The 11,705-nt window shown below is 40.5% G+C and overlaps 1 protein-coding gene across 5 annotated transcripts in view; it reads right to left on the bottom strand.

Moving 5' to 3' along the window:
- Window positions 1–682: 682 nt before the first annotated feature.
- LOC130211677 (adhesion G protein-coupled receptor L3-like) overlaps window positions 683–11,705 on the bottom strand; it is a 198,328-nt gene continuing 187,305 nt past the window's right edge. The window contains exons 21-24 of one of the 5 annotated variants that reach the window (XM_056442598.1): window positions 9,996–10,092; window positions 6,046–6,171; window positions 4,621–4,638; window positions 683–3,351 (exon numbers count right to left, since the gene is read on the bottom strand). In XM_056442598.1, coding sequence (XP_056298573.1) covers window positions 2,405–3,351; window positions 4,621–4,638; window positions 6,046–6,171; window positions 9,996–10,092 — 1,188 coding nt within the window. In that variant the 3' untranslated portion in view covers window positions 683–2,404. Of the gene's footprint in view, window positions 3,352–4,586; window positions 4,639–6,045; window positions 6,172–9,995; window positions 10,093–11,705 lie in introns of all 5 variants that reach the window. The other 4 variants (XM_056442602.1, XM_056442600.1, XM_056442603.1 and 1 more) reach the window with 4 other exon arrangements.

The following is an 11,705-nucleotide window of genomic DNA, read 5'->3' as shown; positions in this document are numbered from 1 at the left end:
CTATACATAGCACCACTGGTAAATGGAGAAAATATGTGTTTTTTATTTTGGTATCCACTGTCCCTTTAAACTGGCGGGTAATGGAAGATCCCGGCTGTCATACGAGGAGCCAAAGATCCCCGGCCTTCACAAAGAGCACCATCAATCACAGAAGCAGATCTGTGAACATTGCCTGAATTCTTCCTTTTTTTCGTGTTACAGCAGGATGTTGATAAAAATACAAGTCAAACAAGAGCGAAAAGTACAGAAAGCAGAAAGCTTCTGACCGCTGATACAAAGTAGAACAATTCGTTTATTAGTTCACTGGAAGTCTACCAATATACGATGAATAAACTAGGTTTATAGGTGCAGTGATACAATGTGTAACGGTCATATTCTGTTCATTGTGCATATCAGGTGGGCATTTTAAATGTACTACTTGATGTGTGTGTGCGGTTGAACAACGTGGTGTCATCTGGTGCTGCGCTCGTTGCAAACCGTCTGCTGATGAAAGCTGTGGCAACGTCGAGCAACAGCACAACTCTCGACTTCATGTTTGCTCGTGGAGGCGGGGCTCACTTACCTCTCTTCCCGTCCTGTTGCAGGAGGAACGGTCCGGGTGACTTTCATGTCTCCTGCTTAGCTTATGAAACTTGTGTCAAACATTCAGTATCTGTAAAGAATTCATTGGTTACACCAGCAGTGATATTGAAATATTTATTACAGCTTATGAAATCACTGCTTCTATTGTGAAGCAGACCAGAGCATACAGAGCACATCCACTGTTTCTGGGCCAAAATGTATTTGGCACTAAAATGGACAGAGGGCTAATGAGGGATATTAACTGATAATTAAAACAAAATGAATGGGTCGGTCCATCATTTGGAGGTCCTTCACTGGAATCCATATTAAATAGTTCCAAGACCCAGACAAAAGTTTTGTCATAGCTAAGTGATGAATCTTAGTCAGTAATTTATTTGTTGGCAAACAAGTTTCACTGTTACAACAACTATTAGTTATGAAGTCATTCAACTTGGAAACCGTTACAAAAAGGAATAAATAAAAAGCCATAATCATAGCCGATAATAAAAACTTATCTGTACCACTAAACTTAGTTTCATCCTCCATTTCATTACTGTTTAGTAAACAGATAAATAAATATATTTTCTCCTTGAGGAAGAAAAACGAAAACACTTCCAGTTTTTCCCACTCCAAAAGCTCTTTCTTTAATAAGTAAAACAACCATCTTTCATTTTTGTACAAGTGCCTCGTGCTCATCAATGTTCCATTAGTTCTCTCTCGGAGCACAAAGGAATGCCAGCAGAGATGCGCAATGCCCTGTGAACCTTTCTGAGGGACATCTCATGATTAACTGGGACTTATTCGGTCTCCTTGACGATCTGAGAATCAGAGCTCTGCTATCTACACGGAAAAGAAAGGAAAAATAAATCTATCTGAAACAGAAAGTCGACCTGAAGACAGAGATGAATATGTAGCACAAAAATGCCAGCACGACACGCATTTTGTTGTGATATTTTGCTTCTATTTAGATGGTCAATTCTTGGAAAGTAATAGAAACTAAAGAAACAGACTGGTACCAGAACACCAGAGAGGTCAGCACAACAGAACTAAATTGCTCCTAACCACTACATTTACAGAGACAAAGGGTTTGCTCGGAACACAAAATAAAAAGCATACTACTGTGTGCAATGCTAGTTATCTGTACAATTACATAGAAATATCTCATAATTATCTTATTAGTTTTTTTCTCCCTCTTTTAACAACTGTTATTACAGGAAAATGAAAGAAAAAGAATAGCGATGCTTGAAAGTATACGATCAATAATTGCTTTGTGTAATTGTTCAAAATGTGTGTTTGTGTTTGTGTTGTTTTTTTCTTTTTTTCATCGAAGGGACACTTCAGCAAACAAAATGTGCTGCAACTCACCAAAGAGGAAGAAAATCTTTCAAAAAAGCAATATAGATACAGAAGTATAATAAAATAGTCCTTTTTTAAATTCCCCATGTATTCTGGTGAAGTCTATAGTTTAGACTTGTATAGTTTTGGGCTATGCAGTTCATTCTGACTGTCAGACTATATCTCCGAGACCTAAAAGTCCTGTGTGAGTAATTGTCTCTTTTCACACAAAACGCGCCAAACCACACAGGGTCGGAGGGGGGGGGAACACAACATCAACAGATCCCCGCAATGGTTACCCAAATATAGTCACACACGAGGTCCCACACATAGCAATAACATCCTGTCCGTGGTCAGTAAAAGCGAGTCGAGTCTTTTGCTCTGCTTCAGTCTTCGGGGCACAGAATAAAAAGAAAGGCTACCACTGCCGACGACTGAAGGAACGAGGGGACACGGTGAAGAGGACGACGGTAAGAGGAGGGACACCGGGGGGGGGGGGGGGCGGGGCCTATAGGCTGGTCACCAGGTGCGAGGGCTCCGGCTGGGCTTCTTCTGGAGACAGATCCTCTTTGTTTTGGGGCACGATGAAGCCATCGCTGCTTCCCCGCCCTAAGTGGTAATAGGAGTGCAGCTGATGGAGGTGGTTACGTGAGCCCAAGTTGGGCATGCTCTTGTAGTAAACGTCGTCCGAGCTGGCCTCCGGGCTCTTGGCGTCCCCGCCGTCCTTGGAGCCGTCGGCAGACTCTGCGGACGCACGTGGCAGCCCGGGCAGCATGGGCATGCTGGTGTACAGGGAGTCTCTCTGGCGGTTGTGGCCGGGCGATGAGCCCTCGTCGTCGGTGTGCTCGTTGGGAAGTAAGGGAAAGAAACTTTCGCTGTTCTCCTGGGGGATCCTCCTTCGAGACGAGGAGGTGGTGGCGGACGAGAAGGGGTGGAGGGGCAGAGGCAGGGGTGGAGGCGCTGACTGGTGGAGGTGCGTGTGAAGGTTGTCCACCGCCTGCAGTGCCGGGAGTGGCCTTTGAGGCAGCAGGGGGGCACTGGACTCCTCGCGGATGAGCTCCAGGCCCAGGCCTTCGTCGTGGTGGGGGCCAAAGGTGGAGTGGTCGTCCAGGCTTAGCGCCACATTCATGCCCATCCCCATTCCCAAGCCCATCCCGTAGCCACTGTCCTTGCCACCGTTGCTGACGTTGTTGACCAGCTTATTCATAAGGTTCCGGTTCTGCTCAGTTGAGCGCTCGTGGGAATTGTTAAGGTAGGAGGGGATATAATTGGAGGTGAGCTCTTTCAGGATCTTCTTTTCCAGGGTGGTCTCCTTGTGGTTATAACCCCGATCAATGATCTGGACGCAGTCACTCATGTACTCGGCGCTGGCGATGCTGTAGCTGTTGCCATGGTTACCATTCAGTGGTAGAGTATCCATGACACTTGTATCCCGGGCATTGTTCAGGATTCCCTCTGGAATGACAAACATGGATTGGGTTGGGGGGTAGAGTGGGCAAATGAGAAGGGTGACATCTGATGGGATGTAATTACAACAGATAAATGTCATCCACTTTTAGAAACACAATTTACCCATCAAATTCTGTAGCCCTTTTATTCTGAAATATGTCCTGAACCCTCAAGCACTCTGAAAACTGAATTTCACGCACACCTCTATAAAGCGCACTTTGTGGAACTTAAGACCTGACAGTATTTGGATAAGGAAAGACATAAAGCACAATACACAACTATATATATTACCATCATAGACACTTACCTTGATACAAAAATAAAATTTTCGAAAACCCAATTTCACTTTTCCTTATTCTATGACAACACTGATATATGTGGGACACACAACAACACAAAGCTCAAGCACAGCACGGACACACAAAGCGTATGCACTGATCTCAAGCAAAGACACAAATCATAGCCATGCATGGAACACTTAAAGTGAACACAAACCAGAGCAACAGCTGTAAATTTGGACCCCAGCCATATTGTTCCATGTGAGCATTGCCACGTAACATTGAAATACTGGAATCTAAATGTTTCTTAATGTCCGTTTTGCCCGTTTGAACACATCTAGTCCTCTTTGTAGACATGAATTATTAAAACACATCAAGCCACATTCAAAGGAATGAGATTTTCTGTTTTCATATTTTATCAGTTTGACCAAGTCTATGCCATCAGCATCGAAGCAAGATTGACAATAATAATTCAAACTACATCATTCAAGGCTATCCAACTCGTTTCAAGTGTCAAGCGTACAAGTTTGACCTTTGGAAAACTTGACAGACTCATTACTGAGACCTTCAGAACATATGTCGGCTTGATCAAAGGGAATAATGACATATAATAAAATAGATACCTGAACAAAAGCCACGGGTGTTCAATATTCATTAATAATAAAAATACTTGTATATTGATAGGCCTTATTTAATGTTAATGTGAGTAGAAATGTTGACTATAATTTAATTAACTCCATCAGAGTGCAATACAGCAGCAAATGCCTGAAGTCTTTTTTTTTACATCAATAAGTGCAAAGGATGATAAGCAGTGAAGTCCAGGATGTGATTTAAACTGATTTTTTAAATGGCGAGGGCCTTTGTCATAAATGAACGCTATTACCTACAAAGGGAATGACATTTTGTTTTCATTAGCCCTTTGTCAGCATCGAGTGAAAAGAAAGTAAAGCCAAAGTCAATTACATTTGATAAGCAATGTTTAGTTTGACTCCCATACTTGTCTCTCTGTAGGGCTCTTTTTGGGACGGCATGAGGGGAAGGAAAGAAGAAAAGAAAACACAATAAGCATAACAGTGACAGGTAGAAGAGAAATGTGCACATACAGTATGCTGATGACGCATCAAGAAAATGCTGCTGGAATGCAATCGCTTTATCTATCGTGCACATATTGTGTACCCGCAGAGGAGAACCACCACAACATATCAAAGGAGCAGAGATAGAGAAGTAAAGAGTTTTTGCAGAATCCTGGGGGTGAAATAGAGCAACGGTAGTTTTGTGTCAAATTCACCAGTAAATCGTTTGATGAATTTGCATTTTCATCCTTCCAGATATGTCTTTAACATCTATGCCGATGCAGGTGAATTATAGCCCTGTCACAAGCTCCGAGGAACTACTTGTATTGTATACATAAATTATTCCATGATCAAAGCTCTCTGAGTTTTTTATCTCAGATTCACACAAGTTTCTCAGCTTTACAGCCTCAAAGTTACAGCGATCTCTTTTTGACTGGCAAAAGTTGGAAACAAATAACTGCTCTGCATACAGAAACAATGTCTTTCAATAGCCTGATCCCAGAATAAAATGAATATATTTTTGGTTTCTGATACTCACATTCAGATGTATGTTCTATTCAAGTACCAATATATCAAATCCCAATCCCCCAAAAAGCTAACCAACGTGTAGATCAAATTTACGTTGACTTAATAACCCTCATTTTGAATATATGAATGAGCAATTTATTCTTTGAAGGAGTCGGAAAACGGAACCATTTATGGCTTAAAATGGAAGGAATTATATTCATAGAACTATTTAAACATTAAGAAAATCAAATGAATGGTAATCCTCATTTTTGCTTTTCAGACTATTTTATGGAATATAAATTAATTGCATTTTACATCTAATTACAATGTTTGACGATCTAACAGGAGCAACAGAAAGGTAAAGAAGGAGACAAAAGACATGGCACACAAGCTTCACTGACAACATTAGAGCACATGTAAAAATAAATGCCCGGGGATGTATCTAGCTTCCAACAGGCACACAGTTTTCATCATTTTTACAATGTCAAAGTTGGCCAAATGTCTGGGTGTGCACTTTGTAACTGATCTGAGACTTGATACACCCCCAATGAAAAACCCCACAGCAGAACAAACCTGTAGGATTTTTGTGACAAAGCTAAGACACAACACCTAGAGCAGTGTTTTTTTTATTTTTTCAAAGCCCTGTAAAAACGCTCACGGGTGAACACTGGTATTTCAGCTCAGTGCAAGTCTGTTGCTTATAACTCTCCAATCATAAAGTTGCTTTCTGTTCCTGGGCATGAACAAAGATGTGAAACCTCGCAGTTTCTCCAGGACCAGACAGGAAGAAAAAAAACACTGCCCTAGCCACAATGTTAAAGAATGAAAAGAAGCTAGCACACCTTGTGTGTTGTACATGCCCAGTGGGTTGTTATAGACTGCCGATTCCCCAAGCAATGTATTATAGGGATTGTTAGTGCCATGAGGACGTAGGAGTGCATTAGGTATAAGATGGTTAGCCATAGCCCCTGGAGCAGCCAGAAAGAGACATAAAAAAATAGAAGAGGAGAAGAGCGTTGAGACAAGGTAGGTGGGTAGATAAAGTGAGATTTGGACAGAGAGAAAGAGAGAGAACATACATATCAGTTGGAGCAATGACAACCATTAACACCCAAATGATCACACGATCATTAACGTAAGGGCTTTTGCGACATGAAAGTGGCAGAGCTGAACTGACATGGCTAATGGGCCCGTTGGAAAGTGTGTTGATTGTATTGTTAAAGTTATAATATGTAACAATTTCCCGACAAAGAAACGTATAGACCGATACAAAAAAGAGTAAACAACATTTGGAGCCCACATGGGGATGTAACCCAGAGCCAATAAGCATGGTGTGCAGCCTGTCTTCATTCCTAAATCAAACAGGATGAAATGTGCTTTGGGCTGCATTCACTCAAAATGCTGCACCTTCCCGTGGCTTTGGGAGGAGGGATGGGTGGGTTTATTTGTGCTATCGGATGTAACCGTTCTAAAGCACAAATAAAAATAATGTTTCATTCTTCTGATATACAGCTTTGTTCTCACTATTGCCGTGACCTCTCTTCATTCACTCCCTAGCCCGGTCGACCACCGCTCCACTATGACTCTCTCGCTCGCTCTCGAGTTGAGCCAGAGAGGCCGGGCACATTAGCGTTAAGCCTGTTTCACATTCAGGCAACATACGAGCGTGAGACATGAATTACAAAGAAGCATCGGCACGGCCAACACAACACATCAACTTTCACATGTCTCGACTCAAACAGGGCACAACACAAGAATAACTCGGGACACTGTTTGATCTGAGGTTTGAGGCTGAGGGAATGAAAATAAAATAGAGTGCTATTTTAATTGACTGAGAAACACTTCCCTGAACAGAGATTGCAATGATTAGCTTTAACTAAGAACCAGATTATAGTGGATTTGATGCAACCATTAGCATGACAGCAGTAACCAGGAGGCAGAGGTCAAGCCTATGTGGAAGTGCCTTAGGCTTGCAATATTGCTAATGGCCAGAAGGGGGAAACTCTTGTGGTTGCAAAAATAAGTCAGTATGTATAGAAGTCTATGATGCAATGACTTATCACTTGATTTATTTCCTCAGTAAACACTCAAAAAGCTTCAAGTTTTTTTAACACCGAATGATGTTTATTTAGTATATTTTGGTCAGCTAAAAAATGTTTTTATATTATAATATTAATATTCAGCATCCGGTTGAATCCAGAGATATAAGGACATGACCGCAGTCCATTCTGCTGATCTCTATATTGCCCGTTGTGTTTGTTTATATTAGATTAGAACATAACCAAATGAGAATAATATTGTTTATTTTATATATATGTAGTCCAACAAAATTACTAATTGTGACAGGCCTCGTGACATGTCCTCTCTTTAATCAAAATAGTTATTACTTTAATCCCTTCAGAAAAAACAAACATTGGCTAATTTTTAATTAATGCGGCACTCATCATCAGATACTTATTGCTAGGATTTTGCCCAAATGACACATAATTTCCCCCACCACACAGCATCACACCATAGAAACATTCGCCGTCTGAGCCCTGTGATTAGCTGCATATTTGAGAGCTGCAATCTTAAACATGAATGGGGCAGATTCCCTGATGTTTTGTTTTTTTCTTTGCCGTTGATAGAAACAATTAATTTGTTTAAGTGTTTGAATACATTATGCAGAATATCAGACATGCCAGAAAGATTCACGTTCATTTCCTGTTTACAAGACCTGTCAACATGTCATTATGCTATTAATTCTAAAGCAGCAAATTCAACACTCATGAGGACCAGACATGTGTGTGCTTCCAGTCTGCTGTGCCACAACAAGGACATGTATTTTAGACGAGGTATAAGTACACAGCAGTGTGTACTGTTCTAATGCTCTGAATCTGTCAAACAAATTAAGAAATATTTGTTTATTACCTTGCGACACTCCCCATCTTTTAAAAAGTTGGTCTTTTACTTTTTGAGGTGGTTCTTATTGAATGAAAATGTTCTATGTTGGAAGACTATCCTTAATGACATTTAAAAAACAATAGCAATGGAGCTGATTTAGAGTCTTCTTTCACCATTAATCAATATTTAGTTTAAGTGGAGTATTTATTAGCCAAATTATAATTTAGCTTGGAAAATAGAATGTTTTTATTTTGATTTTCAAACAGTAATTTGTTGTTGGAGTTTGCCCTAATTACAGTGTATTCCATGAACACTAGCCACTTTTCAACCCTCCCAGTGACAAGACCCCCACTTATTGTATCTATGTTGGATACATTGGACAATTTCCAAAGCTTCACTGCTTGCACTGATTGTGTGGCGCAATCATCCCGAATGCTGGGATGAATTCAACATGCAATGCCCTCAGGATGAACGCATGACTTCGCTCACTTGAGGAACGCAGCAAGAGCGTCAGCTGCAAGCTGCAAGCTCGCTCTCAGGTGCCACAGGGGGGAGAAGCCGGGGTGTGGGAAGCCAAAAGGACGAATCAGCTAGAAAGAGTGGCTCCTAAACTCATAATACCTTAATAACAACACAGAGCAGGAGCAGCCACGAAGGAGTGGAATTGTGTTTGTATCTGTTCCTTTTGATACTTATGATGGCTGGGCACCCTCTTAACTCTTGTGAGTGTCGAATCCAGCCTGGTAAGAAGCCAAGGGTCTAACATTGCATTCATAATTACTACCTTCGCCTTTTGTCTTTATGGAAAATCTCGGAACACTTTAAAAAAAAAAATTCTACAGCCCCATCCTCCTGCCCCAATTTAGCCTCTCCACAATGGATCAAGACTGTGTCTGTTGATGGTGCTGAGCTGAGTGTCTAATTATTGAGATCTTGACACGTCTTCCCTGTGTCGAACATTAATCCATCATTGTAACTATGCATTAGTGTCGACGGAAGCAGGCGCCCAGAGCGAATTTAGAGAGCAAGTAGTGTGGAACTCCATCAAGAGATGTGATGAGGGCCGAGAGTGTTAGGGATGGATGCCAGCCAGGGCGGTATTTGCTACTCGATGTCAGATGAAGGCTGTGATCTATTTCTAAGTTAACTCTATTCACTGCACCACTGTCAACGATGGCAAAATACTTTTTATTAACGTGTCTCTGAGAGGGAATTCAACTGAATTGATTTTTTTGTCTGTTTCTCATCACTTTTCCTGAGATTCAGCCCAGTTTCCATTTCAAGGTATTTGCAATCAGATTTTTACCGCTGCTCCAAAGCTTAAAATGTCCTAATCAATTTAATTTTATTACATTCACTCTATTGTGCTGTTAATTGTTTTATTTAAATGAGATATTTTTTGTAAACTCCTTTAATTTACTAGAGGGTAGAAATGATTTGTTGATAAATTAGTTCAAAATTAAAAAGAGCAAATCAGGATTTTATCCTTTCTCTCTGTGCCTTGTATTAATTTTCACAATCTCTTTCATACAGGCCACACTATTGCACCAAGCAATTTCAGGAGTTCCATTTAACTTGCTTTTATATTTGGTGATAATTAAAATGTGGGTTGAAAATTTGTCTTTTACTTGACATTATAATCATTTGGAGTATCTGGTGAACACTTTTGTGAAAAGACTGATTTAAATTGACTCAAGGTTTGTAGTTGAAATCCATGCTTTTACAAAAAAGGTTTTCAGAATCTGAAGTCTTTGTGTCCTTTTAAATGGAAAGCGAATGCAACTCCAAAATAAGAAATATTTTTTCCGGAAAAACAGTGTTGTGCATTAGTAAAGTTTAGTAAAGTCTAAAGGTGAAGGCTGTTGTATTGAGAGTCATTCAAGTAAATATTCGCTGCAGGACCAAGTACCTCTGTTAAGTGATGCAGAGCTGTTGATGTCGCCGGTCATGAAAGAAGACTCTGACTGTTTTCTGACTGTGTCATTCCACATTCGACGGATGCGACTCTGCAGGGACAAAAAAACGTGTCAAAACATGTCAGAATTCACTCTGGAAATAAATAGAGTTCACAAGTCACAGTCTGCACATGAAGGATAACATCATTGAACTGAAAATCAACCACACATAAGCAACATTATTATATATTTGAAAAGTGCTATTACACTCACCTAATGTAAAGCATAATAAAGGGTAAAATTCTTTTTTTTTTAAACTGAGCTTTTTAATCAAGTTGTTAAGCCATACAAGATGTGGCTGTAATACACCTCTAATTAAAGATGAACACTAGCTCTAGGATAGGTGAAGTCAACAATAAAGTCATCAGTCAAGCTTTCCGAATCAGTGTCTCAGAGTCAGGTTTCAAATGCTCAATCCAAAAGGGTTCATCCTGGTTAATTATGTTAGAGTCCCCATGAGCTTGTGCACAACCTAAGCATCTGGGTATTCAACCAGGGAGCTGAATACTCTCGTATCCTATGCCAGACGAGCTTGGCAGAGGACTTCAAAGATCTTCAGATTGAAACACGTATTGGTGATGGTGGAAAATATTGTTTAATATGTTTTGTGATGAAATGCTTCACATAAAAGATAAATAATGGTCTTCTTTTTTGTGGTCTTCGTCATAATTTATGTTGTTAATAACATGGCATGGGTCTATCATCTTTACACTGCCATAGTACCAATTTATTGTGAACCACATGCACAATAGAAGATAGCAGCAGGGACCAAGAGAAAAGTCGTGCGAGGAAGCAATGCGATTATGTTTTTCTGTGACTGCTTACAAAGTCACCGACACTGCCGTCGTTATTAACGACATTTAAAACAAATGTCACACCACCATAACCTCCTGGAACTCTCTATTTGACATTCAGACCATGAGCATGTTTTTAGACATGAAAGTGAAACTATCGCCTCAAAGGATGTGGAAGAAATGCCCACGCGTGTTATGATCAGTACGGCACTTCTGTGTCCCCCCCAGGTGACACACAGCTCTTATAATCTAATAGGAACATATACTGACAGAGGATTTCATTAACATATTGTACGTCATGTTGTCCCCGGCACTGAAGACACAGATGGGTTGGAAATGACACTGCTGCTACTTCTTGTTTTTTGGACGGATGAAAACTTGAACCAGTCATAGCCGGCGGGTTCGAATGTACTCTACTGATTACACATTCATTTAGATGCCTCAGAGTTAGCAATAAACATGCGCGTCTTTCTGAGTGTTTCCATTCCTGTCTTGCTCATATAAAGCGACTGAGCATGAGGTTAAAGCCATCTTGTCAAAGCACTGCATATAATTAAACGCTTTGATCGGAGAGCAGAACCCAGCTTGTTTCGTGGGTTGCCTCTGCACCCTTGACTCTTAGGACTATTTTTATAACTGAACACTGGAAGGAAATCACAATCTTTAGAATATGGAAATCATGTTCAATTACAGTGTATCATGGCATTTTATCCTACACTTTCATGTCAATGTGGGCGGAATTCATTAACAATTGACTGTACAAGGGGACAGAATTCACATATTTTGGCAGAGAGCGCAATCTGTGAGCATAAACACATTCCTCACAATACTCGAGCCAATACTTTAGTCAACGTCGCTGTACCACTGTGC

Source organism: Pseudoliparis swirei, chromosome 21 (genome assembly GCF_029220125.1).
Source record: "Pseudoliparis swirei isolate HS2019 ecotype Mariana Trench chromosome 21, NWPU_hadal_v1, whole genome shotgun sequence".
Lineage (NCBI taxonomy): Eukaryota > Metazoa > Chordata > Actinopteri > Perciformes > Liparidae > Pseudoliparis > Pseudoliparis swirei.
This window is presented reverse-complemented; position numbering and strand designations above follow the sequence as displayed.